The 27891-nt window shown below is 38.9% G+C and overlaps 1 protein-coding gene across 1 annotated transcript in view; it reads left to right on the forward strand.

The window, feature by feature from the left end:
• Positions 1-27659, forward strand: part of LOC137172973 (sodium channel protein type 3 subunit alpha-like) — a 243866-nt gene extending 216207 nt beyond the window's left edge. Inside the window, exons 26-32 of the mRNA XM_067577634.1 lie at positions 2549-2671; positions 7444-7719; positions 15650-15703; positions 16707-16844; positions 17158-17262; positions 18698-18968; positions 22096-27659. Of these exons, the coding sequence (XP_067433735.1) occupies positions 2549-2671; positions 7444-7719; positions 15650-15703; positions 16707-16844; positions 17158-17262; positions 18698-18968; positions 22096-23402 (2274 nt within the window). The 3' untranslated portion in view covers positions 23403-27659. The remainder of the gene's footprint in view (positions 1-2548; positions 2672-7443; positions 7720-15649; positions 15704-16706; positions 16845-17157; positions 17263-18697; positions 18969-22095) is intronic.
• The last annotated feature ends 232 nt before the right edge of the window (positions 27660-27891 follow it).

A 27891-nucleotide genomic window follows, 5' to 3' on the forward strand; every position in this document is an offset into this window, starting at 1 on the left:
AGCTCCATATATATGTTAATTTTATGCCTGCTGACACATATTATATATGCAGTATATGTCATGGAAGAGAGATGTATGTCTCTCGGGTCGTGTGTGTGTGTTACAGTTCTTGTCTTGTTGCTCTGAAATGAGCTCCACCGCAACAATGCCACCTCATGAACAAAAGGGGCGAGAGACACAAAGAGACAACAAGAGAAAAAGAGAGAGAGAGAGAGAGAGAGAGAGGAGTCCAAACAGCCTCTGGCCAAACGATCAGCGGTGGCCTTTTAACCTCTGCACACACACACACAGATGTGTTTATTTGAAAGAATGCACTCTCTTTTACTCTTCTGGGCAAGATTAAGCAAAATGACACACACACACACACACACACACACACACACACACACACACACAGTACATATGTATGCACAGAGTCAGAAATTGACACACTCTCTTTTTCATTCGTTCTCTGGGTGTTTTCTGCCTGGCCGTCTTCATAAATGACACTGTGTGTTGTGACGTTTTTATTTGACTGCAGTGGCCTGAAGAGGGGGGGGTGGAGGGGGTTGTAAGGGGGAGGAGGAGGAGGAGGAGGAGGGGAGGAGGAAGGGGGGGGAGTGTCGAGTCACAGATATCTAACCGTGCAGATCTGAGACGAGAAACAGAACAGAGTTTTATTAATAGAGACAGAAAGTGGTGCACCGCATGAATCAGTGTTTGGCCACTAGAAGGCAGAGAGACTTCAAAACATCACTGCATTATCACACTGTTGCAACTAACATGTTTTTACATCATTCATACATAAATATATATATAAAACAAAACAATAAAAACAATGTAAATGATCATAAATTGAAAATTTGAAGTTTATCAAAGAAGAAAATATGTATTTTTTTCCTCTTCAGCACAAACATACAGAATAAAATTGAGAAAAAAAGGCATGACTAGGAAATAAAATTGAATAACTAATAATTATATGTGCCAACAATAAAAGAAACGAATTGCTAATAACGATGCAGCTGCTGAAACTGTACGAGGAAAGCTCAGGCTCGTTCCTCCTGAAGATGTAAATATTATATATATTTTAAAAAGGTTCAGTTATTTCCCAAAACAGCTGATCACTGTAGTTTATTATAAGAAAAATAAATAAAAAAATGCCAGACTTTAATCCTTTAATCATTATCCTAGACAGTGGGAAGTGGGAAATAATAACCATAAATCAGAGAGATTGGCTGATATTAGAGAGAAGTCTTTATTTAATCTTCCTTCTTTTTAAATGTTTTTAAGATCATATAATTTAAGAAGTTGTTGTTGATTTGAGCTCCTGCTACGTTTCCACCATGTTAATCTTTAATGAAGCTTTCAGAGAGCAGAGGCAGTTTATTATTTAGGTTTTATTTTATTTGTTTATGGAGAAAAAAATGTTCACAATCACACGAAATTATGGTCCGATGTTACATAACACAAGTTAACATAACAGCCGTCATGATTTCAATGAAAGTTATTGAATGTGAAGAATGAAGTCAGATTTATCTGGGAGCACTCAAAAATAAAGAAAAAGTTTAAATATTAATGCATATTCTATTGGGAAAAGTCATAAAATTTCAGGCTAAAAGAACAACTTACTGCTGTCAAATGTGACCTGAACAGTATTTAAGTATTAATGTGAAACATCTGCAGGAAGTTTAGTGTAGAGGACGAGAAGCTTCTAACTGATGTGAGAACAGGATTTTTATTTTTTAAAAAGTGTACAAGATGTTCTAATAGTTTCTTGATTAAAAGTGGTCAGTTAACGACCAAACTGCTGTCTAACCTTCACTCTGCAGATGTTTAGTAACTCTGTGACCTTGTAGATCTCAGTGTTGGGTCAGCTGGCTCAGTTCATCTCTGTGGACAACATCACCGCCATGCGGGTGCTGAGGACGTTCAGGGCTCTGCGTCCTCTCCGGGCCGCGTCCCGCTTCGCCGGTATCAGGGTAAGAAGCAGCTCACCTGGAGCGCGACCCTTGACGACCGACCTCTGACCCCGCTGCTCCGTCATTAAAAATCAGACGTACATGTGGATTTCAGCTGGTGGCTTTAGAGGGTTTAGAGATGCTGCGGTTTGTCGTTCTGGCTTTGATTAGAGGTGAAATGTTTAGGATTCATTTCTTAAACAGTAAACAGTGATGATGTTTTTCTTTTCCACAGTTGAATTCAGTTTGAGAAGACGAACTGATCTCTACCGTTAAAATAACATCATGATTTTTCTCCTCTACAGCTTCAAGCTCAGTTCATCACTGCTGAAACATCACTAATCTCTGTTTATTAGTCTCCTTCCTTCCTGCAGGAGTCTTTAGTCAGCTGATGATTATCTGTCTCTCCTCACATCCACAGCTCTGATCAGCTGATCCAGGATCAGTCCTCTCTCTCTCTCTCTCTCCGTCTTTCATTAGACTAGAAGTTTAACTTTCCTGCTTCTCTCTTCTGTTCCTCTTTCTGCCTTTCTCACTCTCCATCTTTCCGTCTGTCTCTCTATCGTTGCCCATCCTCCTCCTCCTCTTCCTCCTCTCTCTCTCTCCTCCAGGTGTCGTTGGTCAGTTTGGTGGCCAACACGTTGGGTTATTCAGACTTTGCAGCCATCAAATCCCTGCGGACGCTGCGGGCCCTGCGGCCCCTCAGAGCCCTCTCCAGATTTGAAGGCATGAGGGTAAGAGTCAGTATTAAAAAACAAACGCACCTGGGCTCAAACAAAAAGCTGCTGGGAAGACTAAAGGAGCGCTTGGTTTATACCCCCAATATCATCCTTCAAAATGTTGAACATTTCTGTGCAAAGCAAATGATTTTTTCAGAACAGTTTAGGGTTCAGTGTCCTGCTGAAGAACAGTTAGACATGTGGAGAGGAAGAGATGGAGATCAAACCACCACTTAAACTACAGCTGCACCAAAAAAAGTGCACATTTCCTTTTATATTATTGTCTGCATGTGTATTATTTGGACTTTTTCTTCCTCACAGAGATGAAATATGAGTAAGAAAACAGAAAAACAAAACAGAAGGTAGAACTAAAAAAGGGAATTATTAATTAAACACAAACTAAACAACTAAATAAATGTTGTGGAAAACTTACAAGAAAGGACAAAAACAAGGTTCTTGGTCTAAAATGAGAAACGACAAAAAAGAAGGAGGTGAAGCCTCCTCAGGAGAACATCTTTGATCAGATTTAGGATATTAAACACGTTCTACTGTTTGGTTCTCATGCAAACAACAACAGACCTTCACTATAAAGTAAATGTGGCTGTTTTTCAGACCTGTTTGCCTCTAAAATCTGAAGCATTGTTGTCATCAACCATGCCGATTGTATCTCTAAACATAGTCTCTACCTCCTTTGTTACCTTAAAGCAGCTAAAACTGATATTTTTATTCATACGTACTGTCTACGGAGAGATTTTTTCTCTTGTAGCGATGAACCTACAGAGAATTATCAGAGACTCTGCAGCTCCTCTCGGCTTTACGGAGCTTTATAGTGAGTTTCAGCTCATTGTTTATCTGTCCGGCTGCAACTTTACTGTTCTGGTTCACTCTCAGCGTCTCATAGCGTCGTTTTCAGAGAAAAAGCTGTAAAAAGCCACTGTACACTACCTGCTCAGCACCAAACAGACACAGTTAGCTGTAGACTAGCTGGTGAACATAGTGGAGCATTTAGCAGCTAAAGAGCCAGATATTTCCCTCAGGAGTTGGTAGAGAGTAAAAACAGAGCTAAAAGAGAGTGAATATTGGACTCACATTCACCAAGTGGACAGAAACACGACTCCACATGAATGATAATGTTGCTCCATAACTGCTGGATGTGGAAATAAGCAACTGTTTGCTAACATGTTAGCCACAACTACTCTATAAGCTGATAATATGACAGAAGTCATGTTTAGAGACTATTCTGCTGAAAACAAGTGGACAAAAAACATCATTTCAAGCAGCTTTAACCAGATTGAAACTACAAAGGATCAAGAATAGAACCCTGAGGAACCCCACAAGTAATTATTGACACTATCAATGTGATGATCATGTTGTAACTGCTCGATGTGGAAATAAGCAACTGTTTGCTAACAAGTTCAACATATCAACTTAAAAGATGATGATATGTCAGTGTTGTGTTCACTATTTGTTTCTGCTGAAAACAAGTGGAGGAAACATCAGTTTCTGCAGGTTTAGCGATCGTCCTTCCTGTAGATTCGTCCATAAGGCCCAAAAACTGGAGAGTAATGCGACTCCTTTGAGGATGAGAACACGACACCTGCGAGTTTCAACACATTAAATGCTACAGACAGGAGATGATGTGATAGTTGGTCTGCAGACCACTAGAACCATTTTTCTTGTTTTTATTTGAAAAGGCTCCATGTAAACAAATGAGCTTATATCCAGTATCTTCTGCTTTGTCTTAAATGTCATAAGTTCTTGGTATTTCATGTGATGAGTCATTCTGTCAGAGGAGATAGTTTGTCATGTTCTTTTCTGAACAAACCTGCCATTAGATTAATAACTAAAGCTTATTGTCACATGATATAAAGGAAGGTGATTCATATAAATCAACTGCTCCTCTGGTTGAAAGTTCAGTTTTTTTGTTCCCAGGTGTGTTTAAAACTCAGTGTTTGTTCCTGTAACATCTCACATCTACTTCCTGCTCTTTGATTGGTTCATCTCATCACTTCCTGTCAGTGTTACATCGTTTATTCCTCCTCTTTCAGAAAGAGAAACAGTTTTAATGTTGAACTGTGATAATCTGTGTGTGTCAGTATTTAAACTTTCCGTGTCTATAAACCTTCAGAGCCGCAGAAGAAACATGAAGCTTCATCCAACTTTCTACTGTGTTTCCGTCATCAGTATTATAGAGTCAGAGCTCTGCAAAACCATCTGATTTTCACTTGTTAAATCATCTAAACGTGTTTATTCCAAAGTGAAATTTAAGAAAACTACAGCAAATAAAATAAAATGAAAAAATAGTCCAGAAAATTGTAATATTTTATTTTATTCTGTGGAAACTGTTGCTTGTCCTGTTAAACAGGAATAAAAGTTTAATGATCTTAAAGTGTAACAGAAAATTAAAGCAAATTAAAACATTATTTCTGGACACATTAGCTTCATATGTGAATATATTTACAGCAAAAGAGAGTTTTTACTTTTTGCACTCTGACATTGAGACATATGTAATTTTTACTTGATCTATTTATCTATTAAGTCTATTTAGTCTATTTAAGTCTATTTATTTAATATTTCAGGAAGAACATGAATGATATCTGAAGGTTCTGATGCTTTTTCTGTTTTTATCTCGATATAAAAGATAAAAAAAATCTGCTTTCTTGTGATCAAATTAACACCAGAATATGAGAATGAAAGACATTCCTCTGTGCTTTTGTATTAATGTTGAATTTTATTTACATTCAACCGTGTAAAGAGACACAGTTATCTGTTAGCTTACAGCACTAATCAAGATAAAAGTTACCAATGTTTTCTGCAGTTTGTCTTTAATCATATTCAAAGTTTTAAAATCCTATTTGAAGAAACGATTAAAAGCTAATTCTTTGTTTTTGTCATCAAACTGTTTGATCAACGTTTTATAATCAATCTTCAGTTTCAATGTCGTAAATAAAACCTGAGTTTGATGTTAAATGAAAGCGGTCAGACTGAGGTTTGCAGGACTCTGACTCTGGTTCACACGAAGTTCACGACTTGTGTTGCATGCTGGGAAGAAAGTCTGCACTTTTCACTTCTCCCATGATCCTCTCTTCTCTTCTTTATCTGGCTAATAAGATTAGCTTCCACGTCAATTTACAAATGCTCCGCGCTCAGCACCACACTGCTCACTCAGCATGGGCTTCTGGGTAGAACAACTGCATTGTGGGTACAGCGAGGAGGGCTAGAGTGGCAGGTCGCCTTTCTTCTTCTTCTTCTTCTTCTGTGTGTGTGTGTGTGTGTGTGGAGCGCTGACATTAGCTGACTCTGTATGAGCACCAGCAGGAAACAGGAAACGGATTTTCCTCAAAAATACAAGAAATTCAGCTGCTTAAAGGACGAGTTCACAATTAGTTAACAGTCAGGAGCTTAAATGAACATTAAAGCTGTTTTTTCGTGCTGTAATCATTCCTCCTGTTCACACTGACCAGTAGAAGATCCCTTCATAATATCTTTCAACGTTACAGTCTTTTTAGAGCCAAAGTCCCTCTTTTTGTTACTATACTTCCACCTGCAGCTCAACAGGGAAACACTGTCCGAGGAAACAGAGGAACAGGGAATTTGATGCTAAAAAGACTGTAAATGTGTCAGATATCCACTTGATATGACTAACTCAGACTGCTGAAGATGAATAGAAGCTTCACATCAAGGAGAAAGCACATTTGAAGGATCTTTTAATATCCAGTATGAACAGGAGGGATGATTATTGCAATCTCATGTTTAAAAACCCTGTTTTCTGTAGTCGTTGCCAAAACAGAAACACCTGAACAATAGAGAAACGTCTGAATAAAGCAGCATCACAGCCAACATCTGGTCAGCAGTGAGACAAATCAGTATTTTATGGTCTGAAAAAAATCTACATAAATACAAGTTAATGATAACAGCTGTGTGATCGGCTGTTTAGAGCGATTACGGACACAGTTTCTGTGACCAACACTGTTTTAACACAGCTGAATTATTACAAACTACTCGTTTAGTAAAAGCTTACACGGCTCATTTCAGAAAAAGCTCCATTTGTGAGAAGATAAAGTTCTGTTTCAGTCTGGACAGGAAGCTGAAACCAACTTATTGTGGACACAGTCTTAATAAGAGGGTGAAAATATGTATTTGCAACAACAACTAACACTTGAATGTGATCCAAGAGGCTGTTTTCTTCTTGAAATGTCAAAGCTTGTCAGGTAAACCTCATAATTAGACTGATTATAGTTTGTGAGCTGATGCTGTGAATTTTCTCTTATTTTTCTTGATCTTTATTATCTGAATATTTCTGAAAAATGTTTCTTACTGGTGTTCGACCGCAGACGTTACTATCACGCCTTTATGTTGGTGTCTGATCTGACTGGAAACTCACAATCACATGACATAAATAAACAACATGAATCCAAACCTTTAATAAAGAAGTTTAACCTGAATTTAACCTTCACAAACTGAGCAGAAACCTTCATTTTTCTGTAAAATATGACAGATCAGAAATCTACATTGCCATTGTTTTATTGTCCAGATTCTCCAGCCGCTAACACAAACTGAGCAGAAACCTTCATTTTTCTGTAAAATATCGCAGTCACTGAAACTACAAATATGAAGCAAATGTTTACAAATTGTAAATTCACACTGTAGTTTCCATAGCAGCAAGATTCTCCAGCCGCCTCGCCCCACAATGTAGAACAGACTCGTCTTTGGATCTGTGTTTTCTGATGTAAACAAACAACCTTCCGTGTGTGTGGTTGATCTTCTCCGTCTCCGTCCGTGTCCAGGTGGTGGTAAACGCTCTGATCGGGGCGATTCCCTCCATCATGAACGTGCTGCTGGTCTGTCTCATCTTCTGGCTCATCTTCAGCATCATGGGCGTCAACCTGTTCGCCGGGAAGTTCGGCCGCTGCGTCAACCGCACAGGTCACATCTACGAGGCCGCCTTCATCAACAACAAGACAGAGTGCGAGGCGCTCAACGACACCTCGCTGTTCTACTGGACCAAAGTCAAGGTCAACTTCGACAACGTGGGCGCCGGATACCTGGCTCTGCTGCAAGTGGTGAGATTCCTGGTTTTTTTATAGAGGAAAGTCTGGAGTTTAGCAGAAGAGTCTTTAAGGTATAATATGTAATTATTCCACATTATCCACATCTAAAAACAACTAGACCTATGTTATATATGTTGTTGAGTTGTTTCCAACAATTTTCAAACCCAGAGAAATCTGTAATTTAATCAAAGTAACGGACCGTTTCATTTGGTCGCCTGTCAATGGCGTCATACCTCCTCTACCAAAGAGTAAACACGCACCAGATGCATACGGCGGCGCTGTGTTTGTCCGCTACAATGGCGTCTACCAAAGAGTAACTTACACACATACAAGATAATACATCGGCGTTGTGGTTGTTCCACACAAACTGTTATAAATGGACTTTTATTCAGTTTTAAGCCACATTTTCATGATAAATTTAGGTGGTTTTTAACTTTATCTTTTAGCCAGAAGAAGGATTTTAGTCATTGGACGTCTGGATCTTAAGTTATCAGAGAAATAAACTGGACAAACGTTAGCAGCAGCTCGGCTAACAGCCCCTCCAGGAAGTCCGGTGTTGTTTTTGGAGAGGAGGAGACCTCTGCGGATAATTCGGCTCCCATTCATGGCCATTCAAGGAACTGCAGTTTTTGGCACTTCCGCATTGGCTTCATTTTACAGCCCCAGAGGTTGCCGCTTGGTTAAGACATAGGAAAAGAGTAAAACGGATAAAATCATAGAAGTAAAACAAATCAGTTAAAGGCAAGGTCATAGAAGCAGGTTTTGAGTTGCTTCTTAAAACTGTCAGTCGAGGTGGCCTGTCTGATATGAGGAGGGAACATGTTCCAAATCCTCGGTGCTTAACAACTGAAGGCAGCGTCGTCGTACCGCCTGCTGTTCGTCAGCGGCACCTTCAGCAGACCGGCACCATGCGATCTGAGGGAGCGATTAGGAACATACTAGGAAGGTGTTAGCCCATTCAGAGCTTTAAAAACAAGTAAAATAATTTTAAAATCTATCCTCAACATTACTGGGAGCCAGTGCAAAGAGCTGCAGCCGATCAATAGGTTTTTTTTGGCAAACCAGTATAAAGTACGTTGCAATAATCTAACCGTGAGAGTAGAAAGGCATGAGGCAGTTTTTTAGCATCCTCCAGGGAGAGGAAGGGTCTGACTCTTGCGATGTTTCTCAAGTGATAAAAGGCTTTTTTAGTAACAAAACTGAGGTCAGGAGTTTATTACAACTTGGGTAGCTGTGATGTTTTTACAGTCTTTTCTTGTGTGTGTGTGTGACAATGTTGTTTTTTTTATTCATATAAATTATTTAGATGTATGTATGGAAATCTCTACTTATATGCTCTTCAATAATATGACGAAATGGCATGCACATTCTTTCCAAAAATGATAATAAAAAAGATTCTTGAAGACAAAAAAAAACCTCATAACGTTGACACATCGTAAAATGGTTTTATATTTGAAACGGTGACGCGGCGTCGGATCAGAAAACGTTTCCTGTTGTCTTACTTTCAGTTTGACCTCCACATAGTGAAGTTTAGATCATCTGGATAAACTCACAGAGTATAAAACTGCTGCAAAACTGATAGAAATGATGGACAAAACTAGAAAAGTTGTAATAAACTGGATCAATCCTTTTAACCCCAAAATGAGGAAAACGTCTAAAAAGCAGAAGAAGAAGTCAGGAAAGTGTGAAATGGAAGCACAGAAGCAGATCCGACTGATTTGCTGCAGATTCAGATTAACATCGTGCAGATCAGTCATCACAGCATCTGTATGAAGCATTTGTGGGAAACAAAAAGCTTCAAGTGAAAAGGAAAAAACCAAGACAAATTAAAACCAAGTGTCTCCTCCACAAACCCGTGGGAGGATTGACTTCTCCGCTCCCCCCTCCTCCCCCCTCCCTCCCTCTCTCCCTTGATCTCGTCTTTTCTTTCTTTCGTTCCGTCCATTTGCTGTCTTAGCCTTAATTTTCCCTCCCACACCTGTTCCTTATCACTCTCACTTTTGACTTTTTCCACTTCTCCGCTTCTCCCCCCCTCTCTCTCTCTCTCTCTCTCTCTCTCTCTCTTTGTCTCCATTTGTCGTGTTGGCTGTAATTTCTTTCCACTGCCCTCCCTCCCTCTCTCTCTCTCTCTCTCTCTCTCTCTGTCCGTCCTCTTCTCTCCCCTCCTCTCTCTCTCTCCTTCTTTAATGTACTAATATTCAAAACCGAACATCTAAAACATTACGAAACAAAAGAGGTGAAGCGTAAATAACAGCTAAGAGGTACTGCTGAGACCATTTACAGGCATTAGTGTTTATATTACAGCATATTAGAGCATAATTACATGATAAACTGTGATTTACACAACAGCCTCCAACCAAAATAATAATCTGTCACTTTGAACAAAACAACTTTGAGGTACTTGTACTTTACTTGAGTATTTCCATGTGATGCTACTTTCTACATTTCAGAGGGAAATATTGTACTTTCTACTCCACTACATTTATTTGACAGCTTTAGTTACTTTTCAGATGAAGATTTGACACAATGGATAATATAACAAGCTTTTAAAATACAACACATTGTTAAAGATGAAACCAGTGGTTTCCAACCTTTTTGTCTTTTGACGTCTTACAAAAAGCAGTGTGTAGTCGGGGTCACATTTCACATGTCTATGAGTTGTTAACAGCTCCACCAAATAGTGATTTTTCCCTCTAAACTTCTCACATGCTTTCATTTCAATAAATGTTCAAATGATCCAATATTTCAGCAAAAATCAAAGATTAGAGAAAAAGTCCAAAAACTGAAAACAGATTTGTGTATCAGAACTTTGTTTTTTCTTCTTTCCTCTCCCATTAATCATCTCACCACCCCTCACATTTATCTGCTGACCCTTTGGAGGGGCCCGACCCCTAGGTTGGGAACCACTGGACTAAACTAGCTAACTGTATATAAAGTAGTGTAAACTAGCTCCACCTCCAGCAGCTACAACAGTAACATGCTGCTCTAACACTGATGCTTCACTATTAATAATCTAATGATGTCATATATAATAATATATCAGTCAGAGGGACCAAACCACTACTTTTACTGCAATACTTTAACTACATCAAGCTCATAATACTTATGTACTTTTACTGCAATACTTTAACTACATCAAGCTCATAATACTTATGTACTTTTACTGCAATACTTTAACTACATCAAGCTCATAATACTTATGTACTTTTACTGCAATACTTTAACTACATCAAGCTCATAATACTTATGTACTTTTACTGCAATACTTTAACTACATCAAGCTCATAATACTTATGTACTTTTACTGTAGTAGGATGTTTCATGCAGGACTTGTAATGGAGTATTTCTACATTGCAGTATTGGTACATTTACTGTAGTAAAGGATCTGAGTATTTCTAAACTATCTACCAGCATCTATAAAGTTGTTTTATCTTCTTTGTTGTAAAATTCTTCAGTGTAGCAATGACTGGTCTGACGGTTATTTAATTATCGTTTAATTAAATATAATTTTCTCCATTAATCAATCATTCTTGTAGTCTACAAAATACTTAAAAATAGTTTCAAAATAATGACAATTTTCTTGTTTTTTTGCAACCAACAATCCAAAACCTCAATAAATTTAATTTACTGTCATATATGACAAAGAAAAATAGCAAATTGACACATTTAAGAAGCTGAAACTGAGAAATTTTGTCATTTTTTGCTTGAAAAATGCCTGAAACGACGATTTATTATCAAAATAGTTGCCGATTAATTTCTCTCATTGCAGCTCTTGTTATGTGTCGGACTACTTTTTACTGTAGTAAAGGATCTGAATAATTCTTCTTCTTCTTTCTTACATTAAGATTGAATCCTTTCTTTAATTGTAGTTTTCTTAGTTTCATCTCTGAATGTTCATCCTTCCTTTGTGCTTTTGTTATTTTTTTTCACTCTGTATCATTTCTTTCCCTCCCTTCATGTCTCTCCATCGTCCGTTATTAAACACAACAAGCCAATTACAGCCACTGCAGCTCCACTTTCCATCTCTCCATCACCTCTTTCTCTCTCTCCGTTCCTCCTCCTCCTCCTCCTCCTCCCCTCGTTTTTCTCTTTCTTTCTTTCTTCGCTCACTCTTCTTTCTCGCTCTCTGTCGCCCACCACGGGAGTCCTGAGAGCCTCCAATCAATCAGCGTCTGAGAGGCTTTTATTTTTAGAGCGACTCCAACCAAGTGGGAGGGAAATGGAGAGATGGAGAGAGATGGAGAGATGGAGAGATGGAGAGGGGGGGAGAAAAAGAACAAGTGGAGTAAGAAAAATTAAGGTTCAAACTGTGAATGGAAAGAAAGCAACAACAGTGACGGAGAGAGATGGAAGGGTATAGAGAGATGATAATGAGCGAGGGAGAGGGATTCAGAGGAAAGAGAAGGGAAGGAGGGATGGAGACGGAGCGATAGAATGTAGAGAGATGTAGATGTAGAGAGTTGTAACGAGGATCTATGGTGGAATTATAAACTCAGACTTCGAGAAGAGGAGAAAAAAAAGGTAAAGAAGTTCTCGTTTGGCGTGCTGCTACTTCACATTCAACCGCTGAGAACTTAAGAGTTGTCAGAGTGCGGTCGCCTTGGCAACGAGCCACTCAGCTGGTTGGCGGGGGCAACCCTTCCATTAGCATCTGGAAATAGCTCCACGCTGCAAAAAGTGACGCAGGGAGAGATTTTACTGTAGCTGAACTTTACTTTAAACCAGTTTGTGCTTTTAAGTTTTAACGGGCGACGTATTCTGCACATTTACACGTCTATATATTTATATTCTGGGACTTTATTTTACATCATTTCCAGTTAAAACTTCTTATTTATCTTCTACTGGCCCTTTATGCCCCTCAGTTCAGCCTCTGTCTCAGACAAACAGTAGTCGTAGGATTTTACTTTTTCTTGTTCTTTACTCAAAATTTAAACTTCTTGACTCTTCATGCTCTGTTGTACAGGTTGTTGTATCTATTCTATCATAATTATGTCCTTTATAACAAAGGAAAGCTTTGAACTGGCTTAACGTTTTGGGACTGACGGATGTTTCATATGTTTCATCTGCTTTGTCCAAACTGAATTCTAAACAAAACTATTATATGTTGCATATGCGAAATTTGTTTCCTGTGAAATATAATGCTGCCAATATTTTCTTCAACTAAAGATTATTTTCATCACTGATGATCTGCAGGTTATATTTTACCTTGTTTTTATCTTTTATTCTAAAGCATCTTTATCACACTGAATTATTATTATTATCATCTCAATGAATCAGTTAATGTTTTGGTGAAAAATTGTTCTGGAAAAAACACCAGTCACAGTTTCCTCAAATCCAAGGTGATACTCCAAAAAACCTAAAAATATTCAATTTATTATCACATGAGACAAAAAAGCAGCAAATACTCACAATTTACAAGCAGGAAGCAGAGAAAATCTGACACTTTTGTTTAAAATGGACCTAATAGAAGTAAAAAGCTTTGAACTCAACCAAGAAAAAGGACCTGGGATGTGTGTAAACAAAGTCAAAAACACAAACAAATAAATTTAATTGTTCCTTTTATTTAGTTTTCATTTTTAAATGTGAGCAGGAACCAGAAAATGTTGGTATTTTTGCTTAAAATTTTACCAAAACAATTAAATAGTTACTTTTTCTGTTCTGTTTCTGATCAGCTAATATCAATCAATTCATTGACTAGTTTCATGCCTACAACAGAGTTCCTATTGGACGTATGTAATGTTTAATTTCTTTGACATCCATGTGACCACTGCAGTCTGGTTTACATCTGGTTAAACGGGACATACTAAGCTTTTATTTATGCTGTTTGATGTTAAACATGGTCAAAGGTCCAAAACTTCAGGTGAACATATATAAAAATGCTGCCTGCAAGTCAAAACTCAGGGCTTCAACCTGCTCTGAGCGCTTTTTTTGCAAAGTTACCTCTAAGTCCCCGTGATGATGTCAGAATGTTCGCGTATGGCCACAAAGGTTGTTCGTCTACTTGGATCAGATTCAGGCTTGAACATGTTTGGACAAATTAACCAATCAGAACAGAGTGGGCTCATCAGGAGGCGGGGCCTTAAAGAGACAGGAGCTAAAACGGCCTGTTTCAGACAGAGGCTGAACTGAGGGGCTGCATAAAGGACCAGTAGAAGATAAATAAGGAGTTTTTAACTGGAAATCATGCAAAGATATTACAGTAGAGCCCCAGAATATAAATATAGAGCTGGACATGTGCAGAATATTTGACCTTTAAGGTTGTTTAACTAAAACATGGATGCTAGTCATAGGATAAACAGGTTGAACTGGCGTCTTGTTTTTGGACGTGGACAGTAACACTTCCTGTCAAACTGTCTGATCCAGATTCTGTGATTGTGAACGAGGTCGACAGTCCAAGTAAACCTTGTCACCGAGTCTTCACTTCTGCTCAAAATCTCTCGCTAAGCTCATCGTCTTTTACAGCGTGCCCCCCCCCTCCTCATGCTCACATTTGACAGACCATAATAATAATAGGTGGTAACCCGTGGCGACGAGCTGATTTCAGGTCTGAGTGACGGACGCCAGGCGCCCACTCAGACCAAAGTACTCCGTCTCTTCAGATCTGCATCTTTTCCCCTTTTTTTCTCTCTACCTGCTCGTTCTCTTCACTTCATCTGTTTCCCTTTTTTTTGCCTCCATCTTGTGTCCCCCCCCCCCCCTCCCCCCCACACCGAGGAAGGAAGTCCATAAAAGGACTTGTTGATCTTTCATTGAGAAAAACACAGTGGCAGCGGCGTTTCCATGGTACCCCAACTCTCTCTCTCTCTCTCTCTGTCTTTTCTCTCTACTAATTTTCTGCTAAAACAGGAAGGTTCAAGCTTCAAGATCTCCTTTGTTCAGTTTTTTCACTCAAGTACAGGAAATGTGCAGGACGTCGTCTTGGTGACGTCTGTTCAGAGAAATTCACTCGACACACATGAAAAAAAAACAGGAAAACAGGAGCTCAAGAGTTTCTCTCCCACAGTGATAGAAATGTTGGAGGTAAAGAAGAAGACAGTTTATTTACAGTTTGTTAGGACAACACTATACACGCACATGTTACATTATTACGTGATGGTGTAATATTCGGGGGTCCACATACTTTTGGCCATATAGTGTAAATCCTTCTACAGAAAATCTAACAACCAAAGCTTCTAGTGTCCTTTAGTGTTCACTCGCATCCTCGAAGAGGTAAAACAGTGACATTAGTGGCGTCGTTATGTTTTTGCTTCTCCCAATGGGCACTTCAAAAATTTTAACATAGCAAAGAACATTATACTTTACTTTTTTAAACCCTAAAACAAAGCAGTTCATCCTTGTGACCCCTTAACCCTTTCATGCATGGTGGGCACTACAGTGGACAGCTATTCAAAAGCCGTTTTCTTATATATTCATGGGTTTTAATGGTATAGTTTCACATCAGTCAACACAGTGGACTCTAGTGTGTCGTCCCATACGCTGTCATCCATTGGCCTTTGTAAGTGCAACACAAATTTCTCAAAACCATAGACTGTAAAAGCTCAAAACCAAGATGGCCGCCTGCCGGCTGGAAATGCTCTGCAGCTCATCTTGCCAATCCTTCTATAGTAATAGACCTTTGCAGTTCAAGTCATTTTTCCTTCTCAGATTTTTCATGTGAATAATTCTTATTTGTGTGAAAAGTTACATCTGTATATTAATATTTCATGAGAAAAAATAAAAACAAAAATGTTCTTGTTTATCGTGTTTTCATCTCATAAAGCTACATTCAGCAGACCTCTACATGTAGACTTTCTACAGTTTATTATTTCAGCCTAATGAAATGACAACAGTTACAGAAGTGATCGACGGTTCTACAAATCAACACAAACAAAATAAAAAATGAGGTTTAAACTCTTGTCATTGAAAATAACAGCTTGTCACTATTTGTGTTTCTGTTTTCAAGGCAACATTTAAAGGCTGGATGGATATCATGTACGCAGCGGTGGACTCACGAGCTGTAAGTTACAGAGAAAAATCTGTTTTCAAAATAAGATCAGACCAGAGTAAACGTAAAACATGAATAGATATTTAAAAATATTAAGACAGGATGAGATGAACTAAAATACATTTTCTGATGGGACTGAAACTAAAAGGTGACGTTAGCCTCAATTTAAAAGTTTAAATTAGTTTAGGTGAGATCAGATGACATTAAATTAAAAAGTGTTTTTCTGAATTTCAAAATAAAACTAGAAGAGTGCAGTTCTGTGCAGGAGTTTACAGTCTAACTTTAGTGGATCACAACATATCAGGTATGGAATTAATCTGCAGATACTCTGGTTCATGAGGATTTCAAACTTTTCTATGGACGTCAGTTTTTGAGCTACGATAAAGATCAAAATGTGATCCGCAACAGACCGGCTAAGGCTTGTTTTTAGCCGATTGCCAGAAATGCCTTTTGCTATGATCGTAACACGTGTTGTAAAATGGCGTCTAAGCTTTACGTTAGGCTCATAAGGAATCTTATCAATATTTATTTGAATTCATGACACAACAAGCTCTCAAGATACTGAAATTTGGCACCGATTGATCCAACAAGGCGTGATTGGTTCAGAGGGTCAGCAGTCAATGGTGTTATTAAATAAGTTTTTCAAAACTTGTGAATCACCATAACTACGAGAGATCCTCGAGCATACAGTCATAAATATGCACAAAAATATTAGTGCTGATCGGTGCAGAAGTGAGTTAAGACTAAAAATAGATTAAATGAGAAAATGTGAATCAAGTTTTTGAATCTAAAATTTATTTAGAAACAAAAAGACAAGATGTTAGTTTAGCCATGAAGAAAAATCAGAATTTATAAAGATAAGTGAGGTAATATTATATTAAATATGAGATAAAATACGTTTTGAATGAGACGAATTGGTGATGTGAGAATAAAACTGAAAAATGATCAGATGTCAGATGAGATAAAGTGAGAAGAGATGATGTTTGTTTTAACACTGATCTGTGTGTTTGTGCAGGTGGAGGAGCAGCCTATCAAAGAGATAAACCTTTACATGTACCTGTACTTCGTCATCTTCATCATCTTCGGCTCCTTCTTCACCCTCAACCTCTTCATCGGTGTCATCATCGACAACTTCAACCAGCAGAAGCGAAAGATAAGCATCACAGCCGACACAAAAATACACAAAAACCGAACACCATAAAATCTATTGTAGCATCATGTTACGTTTATTTATTTATTATTCATTTATTTCTAATGTAAGTAGACACGATTCACAATGTTTTAATTAACTCTGGAGCTCAAAGCAGACATTTCTAATGTAGTTCTTCAGTATTTTGGGATGGAACCTCATCCATATTATTATATACATTTATATTTATATGAAGTGATGTTAAAGCATTTAAATAACTGGAGCTTTTTCTGTCTGGTTCAATGAAAATAACAGAGTTGTTGTTGTGTTTGTTTACTTAGGAGGACAGGACATCTTCATGACGGAGGAGCAGAAGAAATATTACAACGCCATGAAGAAACTGGGCTCCAAGAAACCTCAGAAGCCAATCCCCAGACCTCTGGTACCAACATACACACTTCACCATAAAATCACCCTAATTAAATATTTATTATGTTGGTTAATCGAATCATGGACAAAGATTGTTTCAAGAAATGCGTTGTGTCGTTTGTTTTGTTCCAGAATTTGTGAAAATTGTAATTCATTTTAGTCCACATTGATGGAAACATCCAAACTCCCATATTACAATTTTAATTTAGTCTTTTTGATTTAAACCCAAACCAGGTTTACATCATTCAACTGGTCAGCTAATATGAACAGTTAAACAAACCAAATGAACGGATTAACTTATGAAAGTTCATCCATGTTCATCCTTAATCTCTGTTAATAAGAACTGCTGGAATTATGACAATACAGTTGTAATTTTTCACAATTTTCTCAAATAATAATAAGCCAGAATACAAATAATGGCCAATTTTCAAAACCCAAAACCAACCCTGGTACAAATCAGACATGAAAGATTGAGCGGAGGACGATGTTACCTGCTGACTTGGTAAACTCAGCACACTTTAGTCATAATAATTTATTCCAGTTGCTTCTCAACACTTCCAGCAGATGTTACATATTAAAAAGCCCATCAGTTGAGGGAGAGATTATGCCCACCAAGACTGCTTTTAATGAGGAAATCTGTGCTGGAAGTGTTAAATTTTATTGACGCTAACTTAACAGAGATAACAAAAACAGCAAAGTAGAAGAATTTTGAACAGAGTAGTGGATGAAAACAGTTTTGCGTGGTGAAATATGACATGACTGTTGTTGTTGTTGAAGTGTACATTATACTGAATTTATCAAGACAACAGTCGTGCAAAATTAACTTTTTGGTCCACCGTCCAAATGGCTAATGAATGTTCAAATTTTACCAGCCACTCAGTAGATTACCATTGTGTTTCATTGTGTGTTTTACCAGTATTTGGCTGGTGGCTGGTGCTAATTTTGTATCCTGACAACAGATAAGCATGGAGGAAGTTTACATCAACAGCAAATTAAATCAGGAGATCAGAAAACAGGGATAAAATATACTTAAAATTGATTTGAGTTGATTTATTGAACAGGACAGTGTGCAGTATTAAGCATAAATGATGCACTGCACCAGAGTTAGCTTGAAGCTAATTTGCATCCGTAGTCCATTATAATCAAATCATACAACAGCACAACAACAAACAGTACAAAGCAAAAAAAAACAAAAAACCAAAACAAAACAAAACAAAAAACTACAAACAAAAAAAATTAATAATGTAAAGTTGATTTTTTAATTTGGCCTTGAATGTATTGATGGAACTACAGTAGAACCCTGGTTCTCTCTGCAGCTGAGGTAAATTTTAAAAAATGTATGATATACTTTTATTTGCAAAAATGGGTGATTGTGTTGTTGCAAAATAAATAATATGAAAGAAGAAGAAGAAGACGCCAACAACTGAAACCTTTGTGTTTGTCTGCAGAACTCGCTGCAGGGCTTCTTCTTCGACCTGGTGGGGAAGCAGGTGTTCGACATCCTCATCATGGTGCTGATCCTCTTCAACATGATCACCATGATGGTGGAGACGGACGAGCAGTCTCCTCAGATGGAGTACATCCTGAACAACGTCAACCTGGCCTTCATCATCGTCTTCACCATGGAGTGCCTCATCAAGATCGTGGCGTTGCGCTGCTACTTCTTCACCGTCGGCTGGAACATCTTCGACTTCGTGGTCGTCATTCTCTCCATCGTCGGTGAGTTTAACTGAGTTCCGGTGAAAGTGCTTTAAAATGTAACCGTTGTATTGTTGATTCAGTTGAAAAATCGACATAAATAAGTCGTTTTTATGTTTTAAAATTTGCACATTTTTAAATTAAAGCAATATATTTTAACTAAAACCATCCCATCAGGACTGTTTCATCACCACTTGTCTGTAAATACAGGTGTGTTTACATTTTTACAGTCATATTCACAGTCTGAAATAAAAAATTAAAGCTGCATTGAGTCATGTTTGGCCACTACAGCAGTGGTTTTAACCAAACATTTTCAAACACGAGTCCTTTCAAGGTAAATTATTATATTATAGTCATGGTACTCTGAGCCACCCAACCTCCCATATAACATGCATTTATGTACACAGATCCTTCTCGGTTTTAACAATTTTATATATTGTGTTAAGTTCAATAATAATCACTCAGCGTAAAAGCCAACAGTTGCTGTGCAGATTTACAGATAAACATTTAACCTGAAATAAATAATGAATACAATTAAATACGCTAATATGTTAAATGTATTTCTTTTGTTTTCTTTTTCTTGTAAAATGAGCTTATATGAACATATAATAATATATAATATATATCATATATTAATCAATAAACATATATTCTTCTGCTAAAGTTAGAAACATTTTAGTTATTTCACATGATAGAAACAAACTCTGATGTCAGTACTAGGGGTGTGCCCGATGACAAATACGTTATTCGGCAAAGCACAAATAGTGGGGTTTTTTTACGAATATTTGTTTCATACAAATACTTTAAAAATTGTTTGTTTTCGGGAAGAAAAAAAAAAACATGTTAAATACCAGCGCACAGCTCGGTTAATTCACTATCTCAGTGTCTCTCCTCTGCTCCGCTGTGACGTCTATCAGCAGGTCTCAACGAGGGGAGTCACATCCACCTGCTACATGATGCACATTTCATTATTTGGACATCACTCCCGGTGTCGGGGGTGTTCCCCAGAAATAAAACTGAACTACTGACACAAATGAAGCGCTCCCAAGGGAACACTTCATGAACACTTATATTGCGTAATATAAACAAAAACAGGATTTTTAAACCTCTTTCATTAAAATACAAATACAAATAATTTTGCTGCCTCAACAAATACAGATACAAATACAAATACTGGGCTCTCTGCACATCCCTAGTCAGTACACATCCGCAGGCTTTATGACGCAGTGATCGAGTCTTAAACTCTTCATAAATAATAACTAAATACATTTCTGTACTTTAATTGTTGCTTACTGTATTATGGATATTTAACATCAGATAAATAATCAAGATTTGAGCTTTAACTGATGAAAACAAGACGGCATTTGTTTTGTTTTTGACTGACTGGTTATTTATTGGTGGAATAATGAACAGGACATTTGTTATTCTAACTCTAAAGTGCGACACACATCACTGTTGTCATGTTGTGTCACAACGCATCATTTGACGAGTGAAAACTGACATCCGAGCACACACGGGACGCATCACACAGACAGAGGAAGTAGTCAGATACAGCAGTACTGGATCGACCAGGAAGAGTTTAATCCCTCAAGTATAAACACTTATTTTAAAAAAATGTTTTATTTTTCTGTATATCTAAATTAAAGAGGTTCCAGTCTTTGAATTTCTATACATGCAGTACGTGTGTATGCATCTACTGTGTGTGTGTGTGTGTGTGTGTCTGTGTGTGTGTGTGTGCGTGTGTGTGTGTGTGTGTGTGTGTGTGTGTGTGTGTGTGTGTGTGCCAGCTCTGGCTGCAGGAAGCGATGTGATGTCTGCGTGACAATTATCTGTCAACAAAGTGACCATCTGGTTGGCCTTGATGTTTACCTTGCACCAAGGTCCTGTATGGTCATATACAGTACCACACACACGCACACACACACACACACACTTAAAACACACATGACACATGAACAGTCGACACAGGCAGCACAAAGCTACCTAAGCAGGTAATTTAGCTATCAGTGGTCATGTTTTGTGTGCACTGCTCCCCCTGTTAGCTTGACAGGAGTGTGTGTGTGTGTGTGTGTGTGTGTGTGTGTGTCTGTCTTTGTGTGTGTGTGTGTGTGTACGCTCGGACAGGGCTTCCTGGGGGAGGTGAAGGTAACAGCAGCAATCAGAGCTGCCAGAGGGCGGTCCCTGGAGACAAATCAAACATGATTGACCCGTTACATCAGCTGTGTGTGTGTGTGTGTGTGTGTGTGTGTGTAGGTGTGTGTGTGTGTGTGTGAGAGAGAGAGATGTCAGAGTGGGAGGGTGGTTGAGTTGATGTACGATGTGATGGTGATTCCCTCTCAACTCCCCCCTGTTCATCCCTTCCATCACCTATAACTCAACACAGGGAGACGGTTGAAAGATAGAAGTGTGTGTGTGTGTGTGTGTGTGTGTGTGTGTGTGTGTGTGTGTGTGTGTGTATAGGAGTGTCTGTAATGACAGGCCAGCTCCTCTTTGAGTTTATCATTCCCGGATAACAAGGAAAAGATGGATGAATTACAGTGTTTGACTTGCTGTTAGAGGGGAAAGACGGCTCAGCCCTCCAGAACCAATTACTCAAGTTGTAATCACAGCCGACCTGCCACATAAAGACTGAAATATCCAAACTGAGAGCTTTTAGATGATGTAACTCACAGGAATGTCCTCAAATAAAAGAAAATCACCGTCAACTACAGTAATAGTCTGCAGCTAATCAATATGAGGTGATAGAGCTGAAAAATATAGCAAATAGTTTCTCTAATGTTTTTGCATCTCTGCAGATGAAAGCAGGATGATCCCTTAAAAATCTAGTTATTAAAGATCAAAGCAAGTTTGTGAGTAGTATTGTGATGTCAGAAATATGTTAATATATAAAGATAATAATAATAATAATAATCTTTTATGTAGCACTTTTAAAAAACAAGTTTCCAAAGACATAAAAACAAATGAGAATAAGTTCAATGCAGTCAAGAAATCAAAAAAAAAATAACTATAATCTTAAAATATGCAAATAATTTTTAAAAAAAGAATGAAAAACTAATTATCAGTTTATAAATTTATGCTTTAAAAGAGTTACAGGTATGACTAATGAAAACAGAATATTTACAGTTTTTTCGTTTCATCTGTTTTTCAGGTATCGTGCTTGCCGACATCATCGAGAAGTACTTTGTGTCACCAACGCTGTTCCGAGTGATCCGATTGGCCCGAATCGGACGCATCCTACGTCTCATCAGAGGCGCCAAGGGCATCCGGACGTTACTGTTCGCCCTCATGATGTCGCTCCCCGCCCTCTTCAACATCGGGCTCCTTCTCTTCCTGGTCATGTTCATCTACGCCATCTTCGGCATGGCCAACTTCGCTTACGTGAAGCGGCAGGCGGGGATCGACGACATGTTCAACTTTGAGACGTTTGGGAACAGCATGATCTGTTTGTTCCAGATCACCACGTCGGCGGGCTGGGACAGTCTGCTCAGCCCCATCCTCAACAACTCCCCCGAGGAGTGCAACCCCAACATCCCCCACACCGGCACCACCGTCCGGGGGAACTGCGGGAACCCGTCGGTGGGCATCACCTTCTTCGTCACCTACATCATCATCTCCTTCCTCATCGTGGTGAACATGTACATCGCCATCATCCTGGAGAACTTCAGCGTGGCTACAGAGGAGAGCACCGAGCCGCTGAGCGAGGACGACTTTGAGATGTTCTACGAGGTTTGGGAGAAGTTTGACCCGGAGGCCACGCAGTTCATCGAGTACGCCAAACTGTCCGACTTTGCAGACTCGCTGTCGGAGCCGCTGCGTATCGGAAAGCCTAACAAGATCAAACTGATCTCCATGGACCTGCCAATGGTCAGTGGGGATAAGATCCACTGCCTGGACATCCTCTTCGCCTTCACCAAGCGCGTCCTGGGTGAGTCGGGCGAAATGGATGCCCTCAAGCAGCAGATGGAGGAGAAGTTCATGATGGCCAACCCGTCCAAGATCTCCTACGAGCCGATCACGACGACTCTGAGGCGCAAACAGGAAGAAGTCTCCGCCACAGTGATCCAGAGGTGTTACCGCAGACACCTGGTGAGGCGGCAGATGAAGGCCGCCTCCTACTTGTACCGCCAGATCACCACACCTCGGCATGCGGGAGGTGACGGTGAGGAAGGCGGCGAGGGAGTGTTTGGGGAGGATGCGCCCGAGAAAGAAGGGTTGATCGCCGCCATGATGAGGGAGAACTACGGCTCAAGTTTGTTAGGGATGGAGCGCTCCGAGACGATTTCCTCCACCTCGTCCCCGCCGTCCTACGACAGCGTGACGCGGGCCACGTCGGAGATCTTTCACCCGCTCGCTGTCAAGACAGAAACAGTCGCTGTTGACACCGCAGGCAGTGAACCAAGCGAACAATCGGCTTCAGTGGTCGACTCTGACAGACAGCAGGAAACGGTACCATAGCTGGAACCGAGAAGCAAAAAATTTTACAAATGAGGGTTTCCTCGTTTTGGGTTAAGCCTGTTTGTCCTTTTGTTTACTGAATGTACCATAGCTGAGGATCGCTGAGGAGGCGGCAGAGAGAAGCTATGAGTGAGAAACTGCCGGAGGAGTCGAGAGAAAGAGCAAACAAAGTGGAATATTTACTACCTTTAATGTTATTTCCTGTTCCCTGTGGAGATTCCTGGACTCAGCAGCGTTTTTTTGGAGTTTCTTAAAGGGAAGGAGAAAATCTGCAAAGACAGAGCGGGAGAACCCATCTGTCTTTGTCGGAGTAAAAGACAGATGCGAAGAGAAGAACCACCTCTGGATCCCTTTGACCTTTTGGGTTTCTCGTGTCGACCGGAGTCGAGGGTTCGGAACACTGACTGACCTTTGACCTCAACTACAAGGGGGTCAGAACAACTATATCACAGATGTATCCATCATTTATTGGCCTGGGGGGTTTGTGCCTTCCCACAGTTGATCAATATTCTCAGAGTATGCCTGGCTGTAAGAGTGACGGTGTTCCTGGTGGTGTTTCTCGACACATAAACAGTCGACGGCTTTCTGACTGACTTGAGACTCGAGAGAGGAGGGAAAATAACAACAACGTGGTTTAAATAATGTTTTCGTAGTAAAAGTATAACTTTGTTGATGTTACCAGTCTTTTAATAGCGGTCCGATTATTACTATTTTTTATATTTTTTAGAGTAAGTTGAAGAAAAACAATAAGCAGTCTCTCTCTTTCGACTTCGGAGCGGCACTAGCTATGAAGTGGCTGAACTACCACGTTGTGATAGATGAGAGGAGAGGGTGCGGTCAGGAAAAAAAAAACAACAAAAAAACAACCTGAAAAAGCAACTTCATCTGTTTTTGTTGGCAGTTTTTGCACTTTTGGGTTTACATGTGCTGTCACTTTACCGCATTTGGGCAAAGACACATTAAAAAAAGAGCCTGGGATTTATTTATTTTTCCTCTGTAAAACCTTTTGAGACAACACCAAAAAAACTAATTCAAGTGCACAATGAGATTTTCTACATGATCCCAGACTCTTCCAGCATGTTTTTTTGCCCACGTGGTGAACATCCTCATGTCCGTCAGTTCTTTGGCCGGTGGGTGATTTGTCTAAAAGTCCTTCCCTTTGCTTTCCGAACAAACAGAAGACTCCTGCTTCCTGCTTTGTTACTACATCGCATGAGGAGACGATTGGAGATTATTGGCTTGAAGTCAAAGCTGATCGATCATTGATGGATGATGGATGATTTGGCAAGACTAAAAGGTTTAGATATTTTGTCCAAAGTTGCATGAAACTCTCTCTGAATTTTTGGGTAATATCCTTAAAAAAAACCCAGACAATGACGACATCTATTCACGAAACAACTTTCATATCATAAAACCCTGAAGGCAACAACACCTCAGGTTAATTTAAGGACCAGACTGCTGGTTTCAGACAAGCATGTCTCATGAAAATATGTTTAAGCGTTCAACAAACCATCAGTCTTTGCATTTTAGCAATTGAACAGTAGAAGAAATATGATCATTCAAGACTCGACGCTCATGTTTTTAGGGTTTTTAAAGGCGTGAATAAAGTAGTTCCTCAGATTCAATGTTATGAGTTGTACATTGTCGACTTTTACAAATCACCCTCAGTCATTATCTGTCTGGTCGGTGTTTGTCGCGGCACACACAAAGGATCTTAAACTAAATTCTCTTTGCTTCATTCGAGGAAAAAACAGAACGTGAGATCTTTGTGGTGTCGACCAGCTCGGACCAGAGTGCGACAATCAGATCAGCACATCAGCATCAGGATTTCACCTGCTTTAGTTTTAGTTTTAGTTTGATCCATCAGTGTCCTGGAAAAAAACTCTAAACTCATGAGATCAGCATTTCTCCCGTTTTCAGTGACGTGATACACATTTCAGACTTGTTTTTAAGGACAGAACAGTTTGCTAAATGAACCAGTTTGTTCACATAGGGTCATTTGTTTTTGTAGTGACTGCATCAAGCAGCTTTGATGAAGTTTTATCATGTTTTAGGAGATTTTATAGTCAAGAACAAGCAGATATCAAAGTTCACTTTTTCGTTCTCTTCATCCAGAACAAGCTGCAAGTATCTGGCCAACAGCAGTTTGAAATATTTTCTCACAGCCTTCTTCAACATAAGATTAGACCATTAGCTACTTAAAGGATCAGTCTGGTGTCATTCTATATTTTTCTTATTGTCAACAAATCACAAACATATAGTCTCAGTAATTCCCTAAAACAGTTGACTGCTGTAGTTTTTAGCAGACGGTACTCAAATAGGAGGAAAAACTATATTTATTTTCAGCAGTGGATGAATCCATGTTTCTTGCTATCATTGATTTGGGTCTTTTTAGAGAATTTGTTGACAATAAGAACAATTATCAGCAGATTTATCCTTGAGGTATGATGTCATTTTACAGGAAACACTGACAGTCGAACAAAATATACAAACTACCTGTCGCAGGTTTTTCCAGGATACTGATGCAAAGATGCTAAAAGCTTTTCTGCTTCCCGTTTCCATCAAACGATTTGAAGAGTTTCATTTCAAACATGGGGAAATAAATTGGTAAATTGTGATTGGTTGGTTTTTAAAACTCAAAAATGAATTTGATGGTTCAAACAATCTGCAGGTTAACCCAAAGTTTATGTGTCCATATTTTAAAGAATGGAAACAGTTATGTAGTTATATTTTTGCCTTTTACAGTAACTTAACGTATTAAAATCAAAAATTCAGTACAAATCAAATTTAGCAGCAAGTATCTAATTTTTCCCCCGACGATATCCGAGTTTGAAAGGAAACTCTTCAACTCAAAACACCGCTTCATTTATTTATTTATTTATTTATTTATTTATTGACTTTGTTTTCTGGTTGGTTGCTTTATTTTAGCTTTTTAGATTTTTTTTTTTTTTTTTAATTTCTGTTTTTGCACGTTTTAGCTGCGTCCCGGAGGAGAAGCGGATGCCAAGCGAGACGGCTCTTTATCTATTTTGCACAGAGAAACAAAAAAAAAACAACAAACAAACAACAAAACAAACAAAAACAAACCGCGTCTAGCAATAACGGTTTGCCGATACCTTTTAAGTGAATTTATAGGTAACACTTGACTTTACAGAAGCTTTTTTCTTCTCACTGTATCGATCTGTATAAACTCTGGAAACGCACAAAAACACTTGGAGCATTTTGTGACGGTGTTGTTGTGGATTTACAGACACACAGACAGGTGAATACACTGACAGGAAGCCTCTGTGAAGCGGCGTTACTGCTTGTTTTTATTAAGATGAAGTGTCAAAGTGTGTGTGTACAGCGTTTGTTCAGTCTGCTTCGATCTCAATATTTCGAACAACCTCTCTCTCTCTCTCTCTGTCTCTGTTGTCGTGGTCACCCGAGGGATCTTTACTAAACGCTTTACTAGACTAATTTAAAAAAGGGAAAAAGAAAAAAAAAACAATTTTACTGGCACCGTCTGGACTCTATTTCTACTAGATTCTATTGAGAATAGATAACCATATAAACTAGGTAAATACTTAAGACACTGCTGAACTCTGCTGCGAGGCGTATTTCAGGTTGCAGTTGTGCTGAAGGGCTGTTTTCAGTAGCAATAGACCCAGAGTGTGCCTGCTACATATGAACCCCAACACTCCAAGCCATGCTTTGCCATTGGTTGATTGATAGGCTAATGTGCTTGATTGATTGATTGATTGATTGATTGACTGATTGATGGACTATTTGAGTCTTTGATTTCTTGACTGGCAGATTGACTGAATATTTGATTGGTTTAACACTTGGTTGGTTGGCTGATTGAATTGATTCTTATGCTTTTTGATATTGAACGAGGTTCACGTTCCCCCCTCTCCCATCCCCCTTCGTCACTGATGTGACTCTTCCTCAGAGGCCGTTATGTTGAACAAACAGCACAGAGAGCTGATTGGCTGGTTTAGTTCTCTATTTCACTCTTTTAAATGGTCAAAAATCTCCAATTAACTAACATCTTGCGGGAAAACAAGTGCATTTTATCACTAGAATGACGACATTATGATGCCATGCTGTTCATTCATTCATAAATTGCAAAATATTAGAGAGTGCTGCCTTCAAGTGGAAGTAGTGAGATGTTTTCAAGATGGGAAACTGAGTACAGTAACATAACAAAACCTTCACCTAACTGACTTTGCAACAACGCTGCTGTAAGACCATGTTTGACAACATTGTACTGTATATTGCCTTTTCAAAAGCCGTACAAGATTTAATGTTTCTCACACTAAGGAACAAGAAAACAGCACACAGTGAAAGTAAGTTAACTTCCACAGTGTGGTTATAACTAGGCCTGGGTATTGAACCTCAGTACTTTTTTGGTACCAACAGATGTGTCCATGACACAGAGTATTGAAAACTGTGACGTACTAAAAGTTGACATTGAACATCTGGTCAGATTTGTAACGTTGTTTACTGA

Source organism: Thunnus thynnus, chromosome 21, assembly GCF_963924715.1.
Source record: "Thunnus thynnus chromosome 21, fThuThy2.1, whole genome shotgun sequence".
Lineage (NCBI taxonomy): Eukaryota > Metazoa > Chordata > Actinopteri > Scombriformes > Scombridae > Thunnus > Thunnus thynnus.